The following is a 23,741-nucleotide window of genomic DNA, read 5'->3' on the forward strand; positions in this document are numbered from 1 at the left end:
CTTCGTCGCCAGTGTTAGATCGCGCAGGCAGTAAGACACGAGTCGAGTGACAGTCAGCTCTCGGTTTATTGGCAAGGCATAAAGTAAATCCGGACTGGCATCTGGGCCAGGGGAGCCCTCTTTTATGGGATTCCCCTGGCTTGTAATCACACAATTCCATTGGCTGGTAAGACCCCATTGCTAGTTAGCCAACCAGCAATGGGCATGAAACTGTATGCAGATGGAGAAGGGCAATCACCCTTAATGGGTGATCAGGATGCGCATAGGGGATTAAGGGGGGGAATACAAAAGAACACAACAGATCAGGAATTCTTCAGAAAGTTTAGCAATCTTTGTGATGTGTGATGAATTTTATCTTACAGGCAGGAAAGTCGCCTGAGACATGGAAAGGTACATATATAATATTAAAACCTAAAGAAGGACAGGATTTGACTTTGACAAGAAATTATAGACCAATATCACTACTTATTATAAACTGTTCACAATGATCATAGCTAATAGATTGAAAATAATATTACAACTTATTAATGAAGATCAAGCTGAGTTTTTACCGAAAAGACAATTAAATATTAGAATGGACGTTTAATAATATTTTGAACAGAACAATGAAAAATAACTTGCATTAATTTTTTTTGATGCAGGAAAAAATTTCACAGTATGAACTTTTTTATTTAAAATTTTGACAGATATGAACTTTGGGGAGAATTGTATAAAATCGATAATGTTGAATTATACTTCACAAAAGACACATATAATGGCGATTCATCTAAACTGTGCAACATAAAAAGGAACAAGGCAGAGTTGTGCATTGTCTCCTCTTTCATTTATTCCAGCTTTAGAAATATTAAGCAGAGACATAAGTCAAGAGGAGATGATTGAGGATATATATATATATAAACCCTTATTAATTAAGAGCCTTTGTAGATGAGCTGGCTCTTATCTTAGAGAACCCTTTAAATGGAATTGAAACTTTAATGGGAAAATTTAAAAAATGTAGTGCATTTGCAGGTTTTAAGATCAATAAGCAGAAGACAAAGATGTTAACAGAAAATATGAATACCCTGATCAAATAGAATTGATGAATAACATGAGTTTTAAAGTTGAGAAGATGAAATATTTGGGTATTAATATGATAAATATGATCTATATGCTGCTTCAAAATAATTATGTCAACACTTGGATTGTAATAAAAAAACACATATTAAGATGGATGAAACAACAAGTATCATTGTTGGGAAGAATTTCCGTGATTAAGATGAATGTCATGTCTTCAACAAAAAAGAAAGACTGGTTGCCTTAAAAAAAAAAAAGTACCTTTGGAACAATCATGACCTGGATGACTGAGAATCTCCATAGACATGTATGTATAATTGTTAGAAACATTTAAAGAGATTAAAAGAGTGCTTGGTTGTAAATAATGAAAGACTGAAATAGAAATGGAACTGGGTACAAATGATTATATTATTACTAAATGTATATACTTTTATTGAAATACGAACCAAAAGAACAAATGAAAGAATGTAGGATAAAATGGGGTTTAAAAAAGTTATAATGTACCTATGGATCAGTAGGAAAATATGTGGTGAAAGGTCTGAAATTTATGTTATGTTATTTTTTTATAAAAGATATATCATTGACACATGTCACTGAAAAAACTGACTAGAATGTATAAAGGTTCTTCAAACATATGTGGGAAATATAACCAACAAGAAAGAACATTTTATCATGCTTCGTAGACATGTAAAATGGTAGAACATTTTAGACTCAATTACACATAATAAATAATACAGAAGATTTTAAAAAGTCATATACTATTGAAACTATTGGCTTTTGAGATTTGATGGATGAGCAGCTGGAAAAAAAACCTATGGAACTTTATGACAACTGCAGCAAACTGCTATATGCACAAAGGCAGAAATATTTGATTTTACCCTAAATCTTTGATCTATGGTCCTGGAAATTGCAGAGTTTAGACAATCTTCAGCATTATCTCTTGTTTTTATTTCTCAAACTCAGGGAGATGTGAAATTCATATGTGGATGTTTGGAACAGTCTTGCAACTGATGAGGACAAACAAATTGTAATATAATCTATGTAAGACAGAGTTGCTGCAAATAAGGAAATCTAGCACTCTGGAGGAAGCGTTACAATTGGTTTTAGGTAATTTCCATTCTCATTGATTTCTAGTGCAATTTCTGAGTGAACTCTAAAATGCCTATTAATCTCTGATGCCTTGAATGATATGGAACCAAGTTACTTGTACTCAATCCAAATCAGCCCATCCTGTTCTAAGATCTGTAGTGGGAGCTTCTATTTATTGTTTAGTACTAAGAATGGTCCAATTGGCAGAAGTAGGGCAGAAAGTGTCCCCTGAATTCATTACAGCCCAAAAGACTACCTGTTGAGCAGGAGAGGCCTGCTGGGAACTTCTTACAAACAAGTTGCTGGATCTTGAGGCCTTCTATAGGTGCCACTTCCTTTCTGCAGTATGCTGAAATGAAAGTACAGTTTTGGGTGTGTGCATATACTGTATGTAGCACTTGGCACTGTGAGAAGACATCAACAGGAAGTGGGTATTATTTTGAAAGAAAAATGTAGCTTGCTAGCCTGCAGCCCCCAAATTGTAAAATAGAGGTACATTTGCCTTTGAACTCAATTGTTTCCACTTCACATATATGACAAATGATTGTTAATGGGCCTGTTCTCTAGGAAAGTCTGGTTCATTGGTATTGCAATACCAGTTGAAGAGAAACAACTAGAAAAAAATAACAAAATACTGCTATCAGCAAATGGAAGTTGAGCGATTGTGTAGGAAGAAATCAATGGTTGTATCAATAGTAATAGGAGTCCTTGGAGCATTAACTAAAAGGCTCCCTAGAGGAAAGTTTGAACTTACCAGACCTGAATATTCTGACTTTGAAAAAAAAAAAAAAACAACCACCTTACTCAGAACTACCTATATATTCTAATGTTACCTTAATAGCTCTTAGGTCCTTAGTTAGGACTTGAACTGTTAAGTTTTTACTGGTCCCAGACCGTGAACCGAATTGAAGATTAAATCTTATATAACAACAACAACAACAGCAATAACAGTGAAATCAAAGAAAAAGGCAGAGGGGCTAAATTCTGGATGCACAAGCCCAACCCTTAAGAACAAATGCATATAGCGCCAGAATTGAGAAGGTGGCAACAGACAGCAAATGCTGCTTTTTCAAAGAAGCTGAAGAAATAGTATCACCTAGTTAGCTGCAGCAAGAAAATTGCACAAAATGACTTCAAAACAATGGCAGGTCAAAGTACCAACAATGATACATTGGAATATCAGCATTTTCCTGCAGGCAAGAACTGTTGGGACCTCAAAGTTGACAAAGTACTGGTAGTCTTTACTTATTTTACAAACCTTTCAAACTTAGGACAGCCATGGAACAGGTGCTTTAGGAGCCAGAAATATCCCTGGCTGCTTTAAATGGTCATGCTACCTCCCCCTCACAGTCATGTGACTGCATGTCAGATAAATATTCAATGGTCACATGTCTGTAATTCATGATGTTTTTGCCAGTTTCCACCAAAAAACATGCATTCACATGAATCAGTTCACTTAACAATAGTGGCGTTCACTTAACCTTGAAAAAGGCTGGAAAATTACGTCCAGTCACATGGATTCCTCAATGTACAACTGCAACAACTTATTCTAGGCTCAGTAACAGATGTAAGTTGAGGACTACCTGTAATAGAAAATTAACAAGCTACAGTGTTCTAGGACATTAGAATTCAAATAGGCAAGCACCTACTTCATAATATCCCAGACTTAGTAATTGTTGATAAGAAACATATTGAAAATCATTCCAGAGAAAATACTGTGGAAGTGATTCCTGTAGGAATGGTTTTACATAGGAAGAAATAGATGACATTAGTTAAAGCTTGGATATGCTTTACTTTCACCTGTTAATCACCCATTTTATTCAGCAGTTTACTACTTTTGGCATTTTTGTTTCTGGAACTACAAAATTTGTGCCTAATTGGTTGTTTAATAATAATTTTAACTAACAGCAGCATTAAAGAAAAGATATACAATTTCTGCTGTTTCTGATGAACTGTACAATTTGGACAAAAAAAATTCCACTGATTGTATCTATCAAGCTAGATAAGAACTTAGAGAAATGGTTATACTATACTATACTTATATCTATAAGTACTACTATTACTATACTACACCTATACATATTACTATTACCGTCCTACACTATATTGTACTGTCCTGTTATGTATATTGGTACCAGTTTATATATTATATAGCATATTTTGTTATACTCTACTACTATACTGTGTAGTTGGGATCTTTCCAACTTTGTTTCAGTTGAAGTTAGGAAAGTAAGTATTGTTAATGAACCATAAACCAAATCTTAATTCAAATGAGACAGAGGTGCAGCCTGTGGTCCTCCCCCTAACATGTTATGCATACAAAGTCATCTTGTTATGGACTGCCTACTTGCTTACTAGATGCTATCCCTAAGTATTCTCCATTCAACAGGTATATAAACTAAGAACAAGAGCTGGGCCTGGAAACAAGAGATAATACCTGGTATAAGGTCATATGTATCTTGACAGATTAGTAGGCAGGTACTTAGTTGTTAGATCTACCAGGTCCACAGGTCTATTTCTGATTGAATCTGTTCTTAAATATTTCACATGAGCCCAGGGTGATGTATGTTTTAGATGCATTCCCATCTGGACATTTTATGGCATTTTCTATATGGAGCCGCTTAGTGTGCAAACTTTGCTGATCTAGAGTAATATGAATGGTCTGAATATGAGACCTGTGTGACTCCCTCATTTAAACAAATCCAATAATTACACATTTGTTTCGAGCATGTTTGAGGTGCTCATTCTGCTGCTTGGGCTTAGCTTATCTGAAGAGTACATTGTCCCATAGAAGTCTATCTGGTCTTTAGGAAAGTTGAGGAAACAGCCTTCTTTTTATCTTGCCATAAAATCAGCAATATGAGGAAGGCCTTCTTGGTAGATCTTAATGGAGTTCATTTGCCAGTGAGCAAAGAATAATTGTTTTAATGATTGTTACTTATGATTCTTTTATCTTCATTTTTATTATTGTTGGTCTGCCAGATTTTGAGAGATGGGCAATTCAGATCACTATTGCTCCCACTTTCTTTTACTTATATAGGAACTCAATTTGTTGCCCTTTCCAAGGTAATGCTTTCCAATGAACCAGGATAATATTTACTTCTGTAATACATGAAAAATTCTCATTATTGCTCACCCATGTGGCATGCTAGCTCAGCTGCAATATTCTCACCAAGAGAAAAGAAGCAGCCCAAACCATAAGGAACAAGAAACTGATATTGGTTTCTTTGCCTTACATTTAATACTACAAAAATATAATATTGCAAATAGTAATACTACTTAAATGAACTTCAAATGCATCTTCAGGGCATTCCCTTGAATCTCCCAAGACAAAACTCCTGGAGAACAGTCAACAGTATTGGACTATACTGAAGGGTTCCCATTCACAAATCTCATTCCCTTCCTCAGAAAAACAGGCATAATAACTCTGGGTGATCTTGCTATGTCAGCATGATAGTTTTCAGCCTCTTGCAATGTGTATATAATAATGGTGGAGTTTTCCTGCATGCATTGGCAGGATTATTTTTATGTTTCCACTGTCAGAAAAATACCACTAAAAACTTCAGCAGTTAGAAATATTACAAATTGTTGTCTTTCTTTGGTTTTGTTTATTTGTTTTAAAATAAACACATGATTAGATTCTGATTCTTTCCCCCCACAGAGCAGCAATCACTTCTCATCATGGAACTATGTTAAAAAATACTATGTCTTACTGTGAAAAGGAAATCAGAAAATTTCTTCTACTGTGCCTTCTTTCATGTATATGTAATGGGAAAGAGTTTCTTAAAATAAAAGAGCAGAATAGTAGCCTTATGTTTTTTTTGCTTCATATCTTGGCTTTTAGAACTATTAAGGAAATTTCCTGCTCTGTTAGCTGAAAATGCAAATGATATATATTCTCCAATCACAAAAGTCAAAGGGCATAATGAAAAAGCAGGACTGTGATTAACTACAAATAAAACCAAACCGACATGGCAACCAGAATTGACAATGAAGATATTGAAGTGATGGATAACTTCTGATTTTTAAGGTTGATTATTAACAATAAAGGAACCAGCAATCAAGAAACACACTGCAGCCTAGAATTTGGCAGAAGAGCAATAAAGGGTGAGGAACAGGTATTCAGATGTCATGTTGGTATCTGTATGTACAAGGATTAGAATATTGCAGGAAGTGGTTTTCATGTGACAATCTATGGAAGTGTAAGTTAGACTTTGAAGAAGCAAATTAGGAAGAGTTTTGTTGCTTTTGAACTTTATAGTGTTGGAGTAGATTCCTGAAAATATCATGGGTAGCCAAGAAAACAAACAAATGGAATTACAGAACAAATCAATCCAGAGTTCTCACTCAAATATAAATGATTAACCTCAAATTATTATATTTTAGAAATGTTACGCAAAGACCCAACTCCTTTGGGGAGTCATAATCTGGAAAAGTCAGAAGGAAATTTTCTTATTAGAATAACAGAGTTGTATGGGACCTTGTAGGTCATCTAGTCCAGTGGTTCTCAACCTTTTTAATGCCGCGACCCCAACCGGTCGTAAGTCGAGGACTAAACCGATCGTAAGTCGAGGACTAAACCGGTCGTAAGTCGAGGACTAAATCGGTCGTAAGTCGAGGACTACCCAACCGGTCGTAAGTCGAGGACTTTCCCTGCCCTGGAGCGCCGCGCATGCGTGGTTCTGCCCCCTGCGCCGGCCGAGGCGTAGCTGGCAAGTGGCAGAGACAGAGCAGGCCGACCACCAGCTGGCCCAGCTCAAGGGAGGTAAGGCACCCGCCGGAAAAGGGGAAAAAAATGGCGGACAGCCTTGCTTGGCGACCCCCGTGAAATGGTCGATCGACCCCAAATGGGGTCGCAACCCATAGGTTGAGAACCGCTGATCTAATCCAACCTCCTGCCCAAGTAGGAGACTCTACACCATTTGAAAAAGAGGAAAAGCCACAAGGTTGATTAACCCAATTGTGGCAGTGATTATACCATTTGAAAACCTGGAAAACCAGGTTCCAGACAAATCATTCTAAAAAGAGTCTATTTATGTGGATGTTAACACCAAATTGATTGTTCTCAACCAATCAACTAGAAAGCTCCAATTTCATAATTCTCTTTTCATGAAAAAGATGGAATATGGTTAACAGTCTTATTTTTAAAAGCCTGGAAACCAGATTTAGCACATAAGACATTGATTGCTTAAAGGTCAGCTTATACCTACATAAAGCATTAGAACAGTGTTTCTCAACCTTGACAATTTTAAGGCATGTGGACTTCAACTCCCAGAATTCCACAGCCAGCAATGCTGGCTGTGGAATTCTGGGAGTTGAAGTCCACATGCCTTAAAATTGTCAAGGTTGAGAAACACTGCATTAGAAGATTTCTGCAGTGACCATTAGAAGCAATAATCATCTGTTGTTATATGTGGATATATGCATAGCATACAAACATTCCAGGTAAATGTAAATAGCACTGCAAATTAGCCTGCATAGTTGAAATGCTTAATGTCAGATCAGACTCAGTGGTGAGATTCAGCCAGTTTGCACCACTTCAGCAGAACCGGTAGCTAATTTTTTGTTGCCCAGGCCCAGAATGGACATCCGGAAGTGGCATCCACATAGAGAACCGGTTGTTCACATATTTGAATCCCACCACTGATCAGACCGTTGGATTATTCATTCCTGCATTAGGTACTTTGATTGCCACAATCTCTTCAAGTAGTTCATGATTTTTTTTTTCTATCCTAGATTCCCAATTTTCTATTTCAGATATGGCAAGGATTGACCATGGGAACTTTGCCATTGTAGAGATTATACTTGGCAACTACCTTTTCCCCAGTTCAAGTCACACACAGTGCTATTAAAGGGAATCCATTCACATTTCTAACCAATGTTATTAAATTCGAGTTGTATCTTTGCACCTGGGGACTTGCCCATAGGCAAGTTGTTGTTACATAAAGAGTGGGTTGGCATCACAACCAAAAAGGGGAAAAAGCTTTTACTTATATATACAGACAGATTTGAACTACAAAATTAGATTATAAAAATTGCATAAAATTCCTCTACAGTTCTTTTACAATTTTTGAACAGCTGCTAGCATACTATGTTTGTCTTTGGCAGTGATCAGTTTCATCTTAACCGTTTACTCTTCACCACATTTCCTTAAAGTTATTGACAAACGGCCCATGTGCTTTTGCAAGAGCTGAGCTCTCAAAAGACGGAAATGTCTTGCACAAATCCACTTCCTGTTCATGAAGATTATGTGGGTTAAAACAAGCAACCGAAGTTTGAAAACTTATTAGATGTCCCTAGCTACAGAGTTACTTCAAGCTGACATATTGTTCTTTCACTTCACTCTTCTTCATCTCCTTCCTATTTCTCTTCTTCACGACCTGTCTTCCCGCTAGAGACCCAGGTTAAACAGCTTCTTGGCTTCAACTCATATTGGCTCTGATCTCAATAAGGAAAGAAATTATGTTATTCCTCCTGTCATTCTTTACATTTTTTTCCCCAATATCTTGCCCTTTCATAGGATCTGACAGAGGTCATAGGACTTAAGCCATCAAAGTGATAATTGGAAAGCATAATTAATTATAATTAATTAAGATTCTTGTAATTAGAAAATGATTGACAGAATATGCTTTAGTGTATTAGCCTCAAGAATATCCTATATGCATAACAATGCTTCTGAGCCTCAACAGATCCCTGATGCAGTTCAGAAATGAGAGAGTGACTGCAGCTTGCAATGTTTTGCTTGCCTCCTGGTACAAGTAGTTCTCAACCTATGACTACAACTGAGCCCAAACTTTCCATTGGTAAGCAAGACAATTGTTAAGTGAGTTTTGCTCCACTGTATGACCTTTCTTACCACCGTTGTTAAGTGATTCACTGCAGTTGTTACGTAGTAACACAGCTGGCTTCCCCCATTGACTTTGCTTGTCAGAAGGTTGTAAAAGGTGATCACACGACCCTGGGGCACTGAAACCTTTATAAATACATGCCAGTTGCCAAACATCTGCATTTTGATCATGTTACCATGGAGGTGCTGGAACGGTCATGTAAACAATGGCTACAAGTCACTTTTTTCAGTGCTGTTGTAACTTTGAACAGTCACTAAATGAATGTTTGTAAGCCAAGGACTACCTGTTTACATGAATGTCTTCTGAGTGGCTATAGCTACTGTGGCTATATGGGAGCATCCGTGACCTGCTCTCAAAATTCCAGATGTGCACATTAGCACTTCCATCGCTGGGGCTCCTGCCTTAAGTGCTTCATTCTGTAGCACCTCTCTGCTTTAATTTGGGGATGGAAAGAAGACACTTGTAGCCCATCCATGTTTTCCATTACTTTCTGTATCTTTTCCTTAGCACAGAAAAGAAAACCCAGAATAACTTTTTCCTTTTTCCTGCCTGCCTACTGAAAGCTGTATGTTTTGAAGCAGTCCTTTTGTTTGTCCTATTCCTTTATGACATGCAATCATTTAATCATTACAAAAAAAAGGCTTTGCCATCTCAGTGCAGGTTTGAAACTATAAACAGAATCCAAGAAAGCAGTTTATCCTATTTGTGTGTGCACGTGTCTATTTCACAGCTAATTTTGAGTGTTTTAGTATTAGTTTTTTTTAAAATATAATCTGCAGGGATATTTTAAAATTTGACCTAGTTTAACGAACTTCTTGCTTTGAAAGCTGTTTTATTTCTAAGGGTTGAAATGATTAAAGCACCAACTTTAAATCAGAAACTGTGGATTAAAGGCATATTTCATTTTTTAAAGCTACATTGGTTTTCATATATTGTTGCTGTGAGAATATAATGCAAAATATAAAATATCCTTTCTTTAATGGGTGGTAACACCCATCTCTTAAATTGTGCATTTCTTCATACTTCCTTATCATAAAAAGGCAGTGGTCTTCCATTTTTGGTAACATACAAATACATTTAAATTTAATCAGTTAACTGGCTCAAAGATAGATGAATAAGAATCTCTTAATCACTGGGCAGTCTGGGCTCTTTTTATTTTTTCTTAATTTTGTGGGATTTTGCTCAATTGCATAAGTCTGTTTATTCATCGGGTACTTGAACTTGTAGCACAATCCTGGTCATGTGTCAAATCCTGGTCATGTGTCAAGAGAAGAAGCAGTTTCAATCTCTTCCACCTCTTGCTGAATAACTGGGAGTGAGCAATCCACCTGCTCCAGATTATAATGGCAGCTTGGCCTTCTCAGGGATAGGGAATCTGAGGACCTCCAGCTCTTATGTACTATATGTACAGTTCCCAACAATCCCAATTAGAACAATCAATCTGAAGAATGATAGAATTTCATCAGTGGTCATCAGTTCCTCATCTCTGTCTCTAAAGAATCATTTTTTCATGCTGAGATTATTCTGGATCCAACCTTATCCCCAGAGATTCCAATAGTATCTGTAACAAACTGTTGTGACTTGACTTGCCAATTGGGCTAGTTATATGTGGACTACAGTATTGCAGTAATGTTAAGACTGACTATTATAATGTGCACAATCAGGAGATGTCTTTGTTTAGAAAATTTAATACAGAATACAGTTCCTTAGCTATTAGATGAGAATATATCTAAAGATATTAAACATGTTAAGTGTATTTCCCAAACTGGTTCAAAGTCCCTTTAAAATTCTACATGGCTTAGGATGCAGATATTGAAAAACCATTTACAGGTAATCCTTGAGTTAAGGCAGTTTGTTTTGCTCAAAGTTACAATGCAATTGAAAAAAGTGACTTATAACCATTTTTCACACTTATGACCACTGCAGCATCCCCAGGGTCACATGATCAAAATTTGGATGCTTGGCAACTGTTTCATATTTATGATGGTTACAGTGTCCTGGGGTTATATGATCAGCTTTTGTGACCTTCTGACAAGCAACGGGGAAGACAGATTCTCTTAGTAACATGTTACTAACTTAACAACTGCAATGATTCACTTAACCACTGTGGCAAAAAAGGTCATAAAGTGGGGTAAAACTCACTTAGTAATTGTCTTGCTTAGCAATGTAAATGTTGGGCTCAGTTGTGGGTGTAAGTTGAGGACTGTCTGTACTCCTATACCAACTAACTCATAAATAAAGACAGGTGAGGAGAGATCTTTCCTCCAGGCAACTTTCACTACTCAAAGTAAAACAGCAGAGAAAGAGAAAACCATCTCAAATTCCCTCCAGAGAGGCCTACCTATTAAAACTATTGCTATCCTTTGGCACAGAGTTTTCACAAATGACCAAGCTCAGATTGCTCTATTTGGGACACATTATGTAAAGGCCAAGGCCTTTAGATAAGTCTACAGTATAATGGAGTCTTATAATTCCTTCTATTAGTAGAAGGAAATAGGAGAGGACAACCAGTAGCAAAATGGCAATTGATGGTTGTTGGAAGATCTGAAAGACAGAGTTAGGAATAGACTGGCAGGCAGAAAATCTATGTGGTTGCTAAGACAACAACATGATGATACATAATTAATCAGTATCTTTTGGCATAGGGAAGATTCTTTTCTTCCCTAAAATTTTCAGTGGGTTGCGCCCTTCCCCAGTTTGGCATCCCCCTAATGTATTGGAAATACAACTCTTAGAATTCCCAGCCAGGATCCCACTGGGAATTCTGGAAGCTCTAATCCCATATCTGAAGCACACCATACTGTACCTATTTTTCCTTCAATTTAATATATTTTATTTATAACTTTTACCTTGTTTTTATGGAATGGCCTGGAAGCTTTGCTGAATGGCAGCAGGTAAACCTTTCAATTAAAGATGCAACCTTTTAAAATACATAAATAATGGATTTCAGCTCTAATGTTTATGGAGGAACAAGCTCCATTGAACAGTACGATTTACTTTTGTGTAAAAATACATAAGATTGCTCTGATAAAGCTTGGTGAGAGATTTATAACTTCAAAACTTTACCTGGTTAGAGCTTCTCCACTTTTAAGAATCTATGGCTAGCAGGCTTCTTTCTCAGCCACAGTTTTTCTCCTCTTTTCAGAGACAGATTATTGGGAGGAGGGAGGACAAGGCAGCTGTGTGATAATGTTACCTCAGGAAAATCAAAGCAATTTCAAGGATAGGCAGGGCAAAGGCTATTGCTGTATAGACTAGGCAGTGTGGGCTTTGCCCTTGATAAACTCATGTTTCCATTCAATTGTGAGAAATAAAAGGTGGGAAAAATTCACTTGCAGTTCAGAAAATAAATAATAGGGAAATCCCCAGGGATTTTGATGAGAAGCTGCAGCCACAAATGGGATGTTTTTTATGAGCACCTGACAAAAGAGAAATGTTCCAGACAGCCAGAATTCTTTTGCAGCTTTCTTATGCAAAGGGCGATTCCTGACCAGTGTTTGTCCAAAATGAAAAGGATTACTTGGTCTCAAAGATGCATTTTAATGGCCTGTTGGGACAAAGGTCCACCTGGTGGAAAGCTAATGCATTAGCCCATTTTGTAATGGTGGATTATGATCTTGGTTTGTCTTGCCTGTGTCATGTTTTTGGTTTTTAAGTTGTTTTCTGGTTTAATGCTACGTACATAAAGCCACCCAGAGTCACAATTTGTGAAATGGGTGGCCTATAAATTGATTAAATGAATAACTCAATAAAATTCTAATAGCCCCTAGATCAATGATGGCGAAACTTTTAGAGACCGAGTGCCCAAACTGCAACCCAAAACCCACTTATTTATCGCCGGGGCCCGGGAGGGCGTTGCCCACTGGGTGGGCGTGGCTGTGGTAGTCATGGCAGATTGGGTGGGTGTGGCCAAGGTGGGTGTGATCACCTCAATGTTGCTTGTGGGGAGGGACGCCTGTGGGGTCCAGGCAGAGTTTGGGGAGATCCAGGGGGTCTCTGGCAGGTGGGGCAGTGGGCAGGAGGCTCGTCCTGCGGGGTGAGGTGAGGCAGGGCGGGGGTGCCATTGTCACAGGGCAAGGTGAGGCAGGGGCCGGGGCGGCTGCTGCCTGACACCACCAGCACCTGCACACAGAGACTAGCGAGCACATAGGTGCTGGGATGCATCCAGCCATGTGGGGCCTCAGCAAGTTAGCGGGCGGCTGGTTGAAGAGGGATGGTTGCCATCTCCGGGGCATGGCAAGAGTGCCCACAGAGTGGGCTCTGAGTGCCGCCTCTGGCACGTGTGCCATAGGTTCGCCACCCCTGCCCTAGATTCTTGACTTTTCCTTATAACTGGTAACTACACATCAGATACACAGGTTTTTTAGAGTATCACATAACTATACTTTTTTTTCCTTAGCACTAAACTGAAGGTATTTCACTTTACATTTTAAAATGTTAGTTTTCAGAGAAAATAACATTTTACAGCTATTGAAATTTATTTTCAATAGCTTTTCAGAAACCAGGAGGACTCTCTGCCTCCCACTGACAAGAGATGTTGTTATTGATATTAGCATTATTTCTATTATAATTAAAAATACAAATTCTAATAAATTATGATTTGTCTTGCAGTAACAAGACAAATTTTCCTCTTGAGTAACAATGTGGCTAAAGAAAGAATCAATAGTAGTTGAAGAACTGGTAGTTGTACTTTAGCTTAAATAGCTCTACAGAATTAACAAGTATACAACTATACCATAAGGATGGATACGGGGGGGCATTATATTTATTAATAATAATAATAGTAATAGTAACAATAATAGTATTAATATTCCTGTGGTGTTCTTTCCCCCCCCCTTCAATTGTGTCTGACAGTCCCTAAAATGTTTGGCAAAGTTTTGTTAGAAGTGGTTTGCCATTGCCTTCTTCCTAGGGTTGGGAGACCATGACTGGCCAATGATCATCCAACTGGCTAGGTGTCCGAGGCAGGACTAGAGCAGAGGACCTTCCAGTTTCTAGCCTGATGCCTCAACCGCTATGCCAAACATGATATGCAATTAAGCAGTGGGAATAATTTTTCCAAAATAATTAATTCCAAGTCGGAAGTGTTATTTTTTTCTGTTTTAAATAAACTAAGCTTACCAGATTTTTATTTAGTTCATTTCCCATGGGGAGCAACAGGAAATCCTGCTTCCAATTTCTGGGTAATTTGCTTACAAATGTTAATAGTGCAAATTTTGAGTACTACAGAACTTATATAAAATGGTTTCAAAGTCACATGAGGTCCAAGGGTTCCCATCTTTGTACCAGTAACTGCTTTAGTTTGCCAGAAGCAGTTTACCCAGAGATCAGCACCAGCTTTTCCAACTAATGCTTCCTATATAGGTTAGAACACCCCACTATAGACAATGAGGGTAATGTTCTGAAGATGAGAAGAGTTGTTCTAAGCACTCTAGGCAGCAACTGGAGGTTTCCGTCAATAATTAAGGTGACACCCGTACACAAGGGAATTCCAGTAAAGGCCTCTTTCAAGTCAGCATCTTGTCTTTCTATGCTATTAATCCAGGCAAGTCTTTGTTCATTTACCTAGATCAGGGGTAGGCAACCTTGGCTCTTTTGTGACTCGTGGACTTCAACTCCCAGAATTCCTGAGCCAGCCATGCTGGCTCAGGAATTCTGGGAGTTGAAGTCCACGAGTCATAAAAGAGCCAAGGTTGCCTACCCCTGACCTAGATACACCAGTAACAGTGTCTTTTTACCTCCAGGTAAGCTGGTATGATGTTGTAAGAGTATTAAACACCAATAAAAATGTTGATGTTCCTATTCAATGCAAGTCTGATTGAACTTGATGTAGTCTGATAGGATTCATGCTGGACTTCAGTAGACTGTCAGTGGGAGGCAGAGTGTCTGGAATATATATATTTATATTCTAGGAAGCTATAATGCTTGCAAGGGAACAAACCATAACATCTTATTATATATTTAAGTATGTAAGCCACTTAAAAATGGTATTGATTGGAGCAGCATATTAACCTGATAAAATAAATTATTATAAAGGAGGACACGCTTCAAAATAAACTACTGCCTAATATTAAGCAACCTTTCCTAATTGTGTCTGATAAATACCTTAAAAGTTCATCCTTAGATTTCAAATGAGTTATTTTTCTTGCAAACAAGAATTACTTACGTAAATATATTTGCATAGTATTTCCAAGTGTTCACCTCACTTGCATTATCAAGCTGGAATGTTATAACAATCCTGTTAGGTCATATTATTACCCAGCAGATTACAATAGGGGGAATCTGTTATTTGAGCTTCAGAGGAAAAGGTACACAGTGTTAATGGAGTATCTATTCATTCTAGGAAATAGGTTCAAGAGTCTTCTTATCTCCATAAATCTTCCCTTGGTGCAAATACAATTACAAAGAGGAAGGAAAATGTGACAAAGAAAGTAATCAACTTTTTATTATTAAATACATTGATGTTATTAATGCTTGGCAATTCTTTAGATTCAATTTCAAAACGGTATTTCATTGCATGTGTGAGGTAGTCCTTGATTTAGAACAGTTCATTTAGTGACCATTCAAAGTTACAATGGCACTGAAAAAAGTGACTTCTGACCGTTTTTCACTTACAGCCATTGCAGCATCCCCATGGTCATGTGATCAAAATTCAGACTTGGCAACTGACTCAGATTTCTGATGGTTACAGTTCCCAGGGCCATGTGATCACCTTTTGTGTCCTCCTGAAAAGCAAAGTCAATGGGGAAGCCAAATTCATTTAACAACCATGTTGCTAACTTAACAACTGCAATGATTCACTTAACAACTGTTTCACTTAGCAACATAAATTTTGGGCTCAATTGTGGTCATAAGTCAAGGACTATCTATAGTAGCACTTGTCTGCCAATGATTGCATGGCAGTTTTAGAAGGCAGTCCAATATTTTGAGAAAAGTTACAGCTATTTTTACGAATTTGAAACCAATGCTACAATTCACACTTCTGCACACTCCAAAGCAGTGGTTCTCAACCTGTGGGTCGGGACCCCATTTGGGGTCGATCGACCATTTCACGGGGGTTGCCAAGCAAGGCTGTCCGCCATTTTTTTGGTCCGTCATTTTTTTCCCCTTTTCCGGCGGGTGCCTTACCTCCCTTGGGCTGGGCTAGCTGGTGGTCGGCCTGCTCCGTCTCTGCCGCTTGCCAGCTACGCCTCAGCCGGCGCAGGGGGCGGAACCACGCATGTGTGGCGCTCCCGGGCAGGGAAAGTCCTCGACTTACGACCGGTTGGGTAGTCCTCGACTTACGACCGGTTTAGTCCTCGACTTACGACCGGTTGGGGTCGCGGCATTAAAAAGGTTGAGAACCACTGCTCCAAAGTATCTTTCTGGAATCAGACCCAAAAAACTTTAGAGCCCTAATTGCAATTCCATAAAATAAGATAAGGAAAACACACCAAGGAGAAATGGGGACACTTCAATTCTCCCAAAACTTGGGATTTTTTTTTTCTTGATGCACTAAAGTATCTGGATACAATTCTGTTCTCATATAACCTGCATTATCTGGCTAGTTGAAGAAATCCCTGCAGCAATGGAAATTTAAAAAAAGTGTCACAAAAATGTATTAATGATTTTTTTTAACTTTTTTCCCTTTAATACAAATAGAGCAGGGCTTTTCAACCAGTGGTAGGGTACCACCTGTGGTACATTGGCACCAGGCAGGTGGTGCGCGACCATCCTAGAAAAGTGGTAGCAGGGGAGGGGAATGAGCTGAACCGGTAGCAGCACCGCACAAGCCTGAGCGAGAGATGGCTGGAGCTGCAGGGCTGTCAGGGCTCAGTGGAAGGGCCAGGATCAGTGCCAGGCTCCAGCTGGAGCTCGGCGCTGATCCTGGTTCTTCAGCTGAGCCCAGAAGCGCCATATCAACTGGAATGTTGCAGCCTCTCCAGGGTCTTGTGATTTACATTCAGATGCTTGGCAACTGATTCATATTTATGACGGTCACGGTGTCCCAGGGTCATGTGAAGTGACCAAAACCTGCTGCAACCACCCAGCAGATGGGGAAAATAAAAACCAAACACCCTCCCCACCCCACCCCCACTGCCAATCCTCAACAGAAATGCTCACAACAATGAAAACCTCAGACAGGAGGAAGAGCACCGCTGGGTGGCCAGGCAGGTGTCTTGCTCAACTGTGGCTTGGGGGGCACTTTTTTCAGTGTCATTGTAACTTCGAACAGTCACTAAGCGAACTGTTGTAAGTTGAGGACTACCTGTACTTCATCACCTTTTTCCTTTTGGGGGGGGGGGTCATCAAGTTTTTGCACCTTGCTAGGCAACTGGTGGTACTCAGATGTTGCCATATCCTAAAAGTGGTACAATGGGTGAAAAGGTTGAAAAGCTCTGAAATAGAGCACATAAACCTGCACAGGATCCTTTGATCCTAAATGACAGCAATGACATTGATCTTCACACATTACTTTGCAGACCAATGGAATGAGTCCTGTAGTCCAAAGGTGGAGCGAGCAATCAATTTCATGTGTTTATAATATCCAAACTTGCATATGTATTCCTGGAACAAAGAGTAAGCCTTCTATTGCACTTAATTTACTATGATATTGTTTATTAAGTATTTTTTGGTCTTAAAAAAGAAAAATGTGCTTATGTAAATTATCAACAAAACTCTTCCAAAAATTCTGTCTAGAGAGCTTCTTATGAAATGAGTTACTATTACTATTAGAGTATTGTATGAGAGTTGAAGGAATTCCATATTCAACCCTTTTGATTCCTACTACTGGACAGAAATTACAGAGGAAATGTTCTGTTTTCTCACTTTCTGGAGGCATCCCATGACCCCGGCTGGAAGATGATGGCTCCTTGAGGGTAAATAGCAGGAAAGATGATAAATGTACATAAAATTACACATTGAATAAAGAAAATGGAAAACCCCCCCCCCCTCTCTCTTAATACTAGAATTGGAACATTTAATGAACTTGAATGGCAGGTCAAACAAAACTAGGATTTCACCACAAAACACATATGTTGACTTGGAATTCCTTTAATTAACATATAATAATGGCTACCAGCTTGGATGTCCTTAACAGCAAACTAGACAAGTACCAAGGCTATAAACTAATTGAGGGTAATATACTAGGATTGAAGAGCCCCAGGCAATTGTTCTTCAGCCCCTCTACATGTCCCTCCAATCACTGTTAACTCTCCATAGATAGAAGGAAAAAGAAACATGGGCATCAGATTCAAACTCCAGAGCTTTTAGCCAATGTTAAAATTCTGGGAACAGCTATATGGTTTTTCTAAGAACATAAGCAGGGAATCTTTAAATAACAACTTCTAGAAGAAAAGGTGATCGCTCTCATTCTTGGGTGATTCCTATCTAATTGGCCACTTTGGTAAATGGGCCATTGCCTGATCCAGTGTTCTTTGGATTACACTTATAGTTTGGTTTGCATACACCATCCATTCAGATAGCATAAAAATACAGTCTCCTTTGTTCCAAACATATCTAACTTCCCTAAAGTTTTTCTATCACTTGGTTTCCTACTGTGCTTTTTTGCATTATTCTAACATGATCAGAACAGATGAACTGAGAGGGCTTTGTAAATGGTAGGACTCAGGTTTGTAATCAGGTTTATCTTATTATCCCAGTGCTGTAAATATCACTCAATTATTTAGTGCTATACAGATGTCATACCTGTTGTTCTTCCCTAATATCTTATGGGTGGAGATTTATTTTGTTGGTGGAAGTACCCTAAAAAGGCCGCATTTAACTATTCTTTTCCGAATTCCAGGCTTTTAAACAAAATGTAGCACTCTGCATTCTTTTTCAGTGAAAACAGACATTTTAATATGAATTTCAACACTTACAAAAGTATCTTCTACAATTAGGTCAACTACTAGTTTCCCCAAAGGCTATTTTGTTCTGAGAAATAGTTGTGGAAGACTGGACCAAGATACTGCTATTTCAAAAGCAGGTTGCTGACAAGTTCAATAGCAAATTATTGATTGGATTGGCAATGAATGTGAAAAGAATAATTATTATTAACCAGGATGCTTGACTATCATTGCTTGGGTATATCTGTATCTGGAGAAATTACATCACATTGTTAAGTTCCTATGTAGCTAAAAGTCATTTCCCCAGTGTTTAAATATGGATACTATTCTCTAATTTATCATTTCTATCCTTTTGCCTTGCAGAAGTATTGGACTGTAACTCCCAGAAATTGTATCAGCATGTTGGCTGAAAATTCTGGAAGATGTAATCCTAACATATTTGCAGGATGTTGTATTCAGAAGGCTGCTCTATTGTAAGCATGACTGCAAATTAAGTTACTCCATACTCATCACACAGACTTTTGCCCAGAAAAAATATGCTTCTGAAGGGTGTAAAGGGCAAAGCGCTTTCCTTTTATTTCATCGCATCTAAAAAATGTGAATTGTCAGACCATATATAAGGATCAGCATAGCTACAGAGCTATGGTCCCAGACTGTTTTTCTTCTATGCTGTCAGTGGCAGTGCTGTGGCATTCATGCAAAAAAAAAAGGGAAGCTGAAAACTTTTTATTCTGTGTGTAAAATGCTGTAATGGAGCAGTGACGAGGACCACTGCAGAAATGTCACCATTAACAGATTTGGCTTATGACTGCTGATTATCTCAATTTTTGTATTTTGAGAAAGATGGAGTGACCCTAGGTCAGAAAAGTTTAATTTAATTATCCACTACACCTGATTGTTTCTGAGCAATTGTGTCATAATTACACAAATTGTGCTAACTTGCTGAGTGGCTCAACAACTTATTTATTTTACAGAAAAAAAGTGTTATTCTTTTCCTCTTCAACCTTCTGACAATCAGTTTTGCAACATTCAGAAAAGGATAATTTACAAGCAATCCTTTCCTCTGCATGAAACCCTCTCTGCCTATTTGCCTAGAAGTTGAGAGTCTCTGAACTGCAAATTTTAAAGCTTCCTTGCTCAATCAAAGTCCAGTTTTTAAAGGAACATATTCCAGAAACATGAACATGGTAGATCAAGCTATGCAGCAATTTCAGCCACAAGCTGGATCGTTCTCAGAGCCTGGATAATAGTTTTTTAAAATCAGGAGATTCGTACAAATCCTCACTATGTATAGAAAACAGGTTGAAAGTTGCATTCCTAATTGTTGCAGAGTAATATATACGATTATACACAAACCCAGAACTAGTGATGCCTTCTCCATTTTACACTCATACTCTTGGTTTTATGAGAAGATTTTGCTAATTATGAATATAAAAATGAATATTGACATTTTTATTTATGGTTCTATAAGAATTATTAGAATAATAAGGGAGAATAATCTGCTTTTAGCAATATATGAGCACACATTTCTAAACATCTACAAGTGAATAAATGTTCATTCAACTCTCTGCTCTTTGCTGACAATACCCTTATCTCCTGCTTTTCAAATGTCTTTTTTTTTCAATCCAGGCATCTTCTCTCCAAAGATATCTTTGTCAAAATAACATTCAAGCAAATTGGCACAGTATTTAAATTATTGACTTTAATACAGCAAGTACCATTTCTAGCTGGTCCCAAAAAGGTAATACCCACAACTATGAATTTACACAAAATGCCACACACAAAAGAGCAGGAACTATCTGGAGGCACAACTCCAGCCTCAAATAGAGAACTGTACATCATACCTAGTTCTGCTACCATCTTCCACACTAGAGAGCTGAACATTCATTTCAGGATACTTAAAATAAACCAACCTTTTTTTGTTGTTGCAGGCACTTGGATTATTGTAAATCTTGGAGCAAGCTAATAGGATAAGAGTATATTAGTATTTGATTTTTTTTTTTAATGAAGCTATGGAGTACAAAGTTCAGTCATGGTTCTCAAAGAGGTTTATTTTCTGAGTCTTTAAAGTGGCTTGCCAGGAATGGGTCTCTCGTCACATCTAAACTTAAGTGCTCAGAATGCTGTCTCCCTAGAGACAAAATCCAAGGTGATCCTGAAAACACCAAATCCAGAAAAAAAAAATCAGCTATGGCCAGACTGTCTCAATCCAGTTTTTTCCACATTGTGTTGGGATTATAATTTCCTTGAAATCTCAGCCGGCATGATGATCTCCCAAGACATCCAGAGGAACCAAGAAGAATGCTTTAGGAACATAGCTGTAATCTGTGACATCAGTGATAAAGCACTGCTCTGTACAATTTGGACAGGGTAACCCCCTTCAGCGGGAACATTATTCCCAGAGCTGGGTGGCAATGGGTGATGTAGTCCTATTTCATTTAGGCACTCAAGATTAGAAAAGGGCAGTGAGGAATTGGCTGTTGTTACTAACATCAAATAAGAAAACAGGAAAAGGAGAGAGCTAACTTTTCATGAAGTTGATCTGTGGTCTACAACAGATTTCTGAGAACGCTAAGAAAGATGTAACCTCTACTTGGAACTGGAGGCAAGACAAGAGCACATACCTCTCCAGATAAACGAACGGGAATTGTTCCCACTCTCTTTCCTCCTTCCATAGTCACACCCTCCCTCTAACTTAGCTAAGAATATGGGTCTGTGAATACTGTTCCTGTTCGTTTGACTATTTTATGCCCATTACAGATTTTCAGCACAAGAATTGCATTTCATATCGTTTTAATCAGAGAGAAATGTGGCACAAGAAGTACTACTGATAATATAATCCACCAACAGAAGTCTCAAACATTATCTCATTACCAGTCATGGTCACTTCAAAGACTCTACCTCAACAACCTCCCTGTTCTGCACATAATACCTCTTCCCCTTGTTAGGTTATTTTGCCCTTGATATCTCTTTGATGTTAAAGACCCCCCCCCCCCATCCAATCTAATACAAGGTAGCAAGAATGATGAAGAGGAAAGGAAGGTGAAGTTAAAGATTGGCTTTTGCAGCCGGGAGGAGGAGGTAAAGGTTGAGGAAGGCTTCCGAGAGACTTACCAGAACATGTCCGAATCGTTCTTCCAATTCCTCAGCATTGGGCATAGGTAGTTTGGGGGGTGCAGGCTGTTTGGGGGGTAAAGGCGAAGAAGCAGTCGGTTGGCTTTTAATCTCCTTCGCTGGAGACATTTCCATGCTGCTGGCTGCATTGCCCATTCTCGGATTTTAAGATTACAAAATAAAATCAGGAAAAAAGGCTGCAAGTTGAAAATTCCCCCGACTTCCCCTTGAAGCAGAAAACAGATCAAGGGGAGGAAGAGTCTCGTACAAGAAAAATCACCCCCATAAAATAAAATAAAAAACAGGCGGGAAAAAGATGGGGGGGTGTTCCAGAAGCTCCCTACACGTGCTTAAAAAATCTTCAAAGGCAGGGAGCCGTGACGGTTGCCCATGACTTTGCTCTGGCGTTTGTAATTACCGGAAACAGGAGAAATGGCCGTGGTGGACTAGAGGCAACGTCGCCCAACGAGGTGACCGCTGAGCCCTGCTCCTTTGGGGCCACCACCAGGCAGGAGAGCGCTGCCTCGCGCTTTTCTACATTCAAGTTGATGGGTTCAATTTCCACGCGAAGGTAGCAACACAACTTTTTTCAGAAAAAGGAGGTGCATCCTCTGATCCGCTACAAGCGGCAGAGAGACAACGCGTGGTCGCTCTTGAGAAGGCGAGAAGTGACGAGCTCCTCCGCTTAACTTCCCCCTCGCCTCCACCCCCAAAAGAGGAAGGATCGAAAGCGAGAGCACAGGAAGTCACAATGCAGGTGTTTGGCTTGGAATATTCGTGCACCGAAAATAAGCTAGGGGCAACTTTTCTACACCGCTGCGCTGCAGGTCCTCTTCTATAGAGGTCGCAGGAGAAAACGTTAAATCTCTCCTTGGGTGGCTTCGTCCATTGGCACGGAAGGTTTCAGTTGGGCTGAAAAGCAGAAAGCAGCTGCAGAGGGAGCGCGCGGATTTTGCAAAGGCTGGGGTGGATAGATGGGGAAAGCAGGGGAAGCCAGCGAGAGGGACGACGCAGCTTGCCCATTCCTCCAGGCAAGATCCTTGGCCTGGAAAGGAGAAGGAGACGCCGGGGGGTGGGGGAGAGGAAGGGGACGAAATAGCAAAGTCACCTGCTAATGGAATGAGGGTCTCGGACAGCAACAGCAGCCGAGGCAAGAGACGGGAGGAGAGCTCCCTGGGTCTCAAAGCCCACGGATTCCCGTTCGGGGCGTGTTATTAGCTTATTCTTAATTCCTTTCCAAAATAGGACGAGCTTCAGAATTTTTGCCAGAACTGCAGGTTCTGAAGACCAGGCTCTTTCCCTAAGTCGGCGCCCTCCAGATGTGCTGGACTACAGTAATTCCTATTATCCTCAGTCAGCAAAAGTGGGGGAGGGGCGCACAGGCGGAGGAAGGCTGTCTGAAAGAGTGGGAAGACAAAATAGAGCCCTAACTGGAACAAGAGAAAAGGAAATGGGCATTGAGTGCCCGAGGTAGGATATACCACGTTCAACTATATCTATTTTAGGATGTAAATACAAGTGTACATATAACATTGGAAAAGGGAGTGGAGGGCGGGAGGAATCACTTGCCAAGGATGGAGGGCCTTTACGTTCCTCAAATTTTTGCCACCTTTTCAATAAGAGGAAATAGACGTCATTTTGATGGTAGGTCGTTGAGTGCACGCATCCTGCGTCCGCGCCATCATCCTTTCAAGACACATCCCGTAATTGCTGAATAACCTCGCCTCGCCCGGCCCTCAGCTAACACAGCTAATCTCCCTCAGCGATGGAGGCAGAAACGGGCAACACTAGAGGAACAAAATGCACTATT

At 39.3% G+C, this 23,741-nt stretch overlaps 1 protein-coding gene across 1 annotated transcript in view; it reads right to left on the reverse strand.

Moving 5' to 3' along the window:
- Positions 1 to 22,087, reverse strand: part of FMNL1 (formin like 1) — a 90,699-nt gene extending 68,612 nt beyond the window's left edge. Inside the window, exon 1 of the mRNA XM_015832210.1 lies at positions 21,932 to 22,087. Coding sequence (XP_015687696.1) covers positions 21,932 to 22,087 — 156 coding nt within the window. The remainder of the gene's footprint in view (positions 1 to 21,931) is intronic.
- Positions 22,088 to 23,741: the final 1,654 nt, after the last annotated feature.

Source organism: Protobothrops mucrosquamatus, unplaced genomic scaffold (assembly GCF_001527695.2).
Source record: "Protobothrops mucrosquamatus isolate PMUCROS unplaced genomic scaffold, P.Mucros_1.0 scaffold1, whole genome shotgun sequence".
Classification (NCBI taxonomy): Eukaryota; Metazoa; Chordata; class Lepidosauria; order Squamata; family Viperidae; genus Protobothrops; species Protobothrops mucrosquamatus.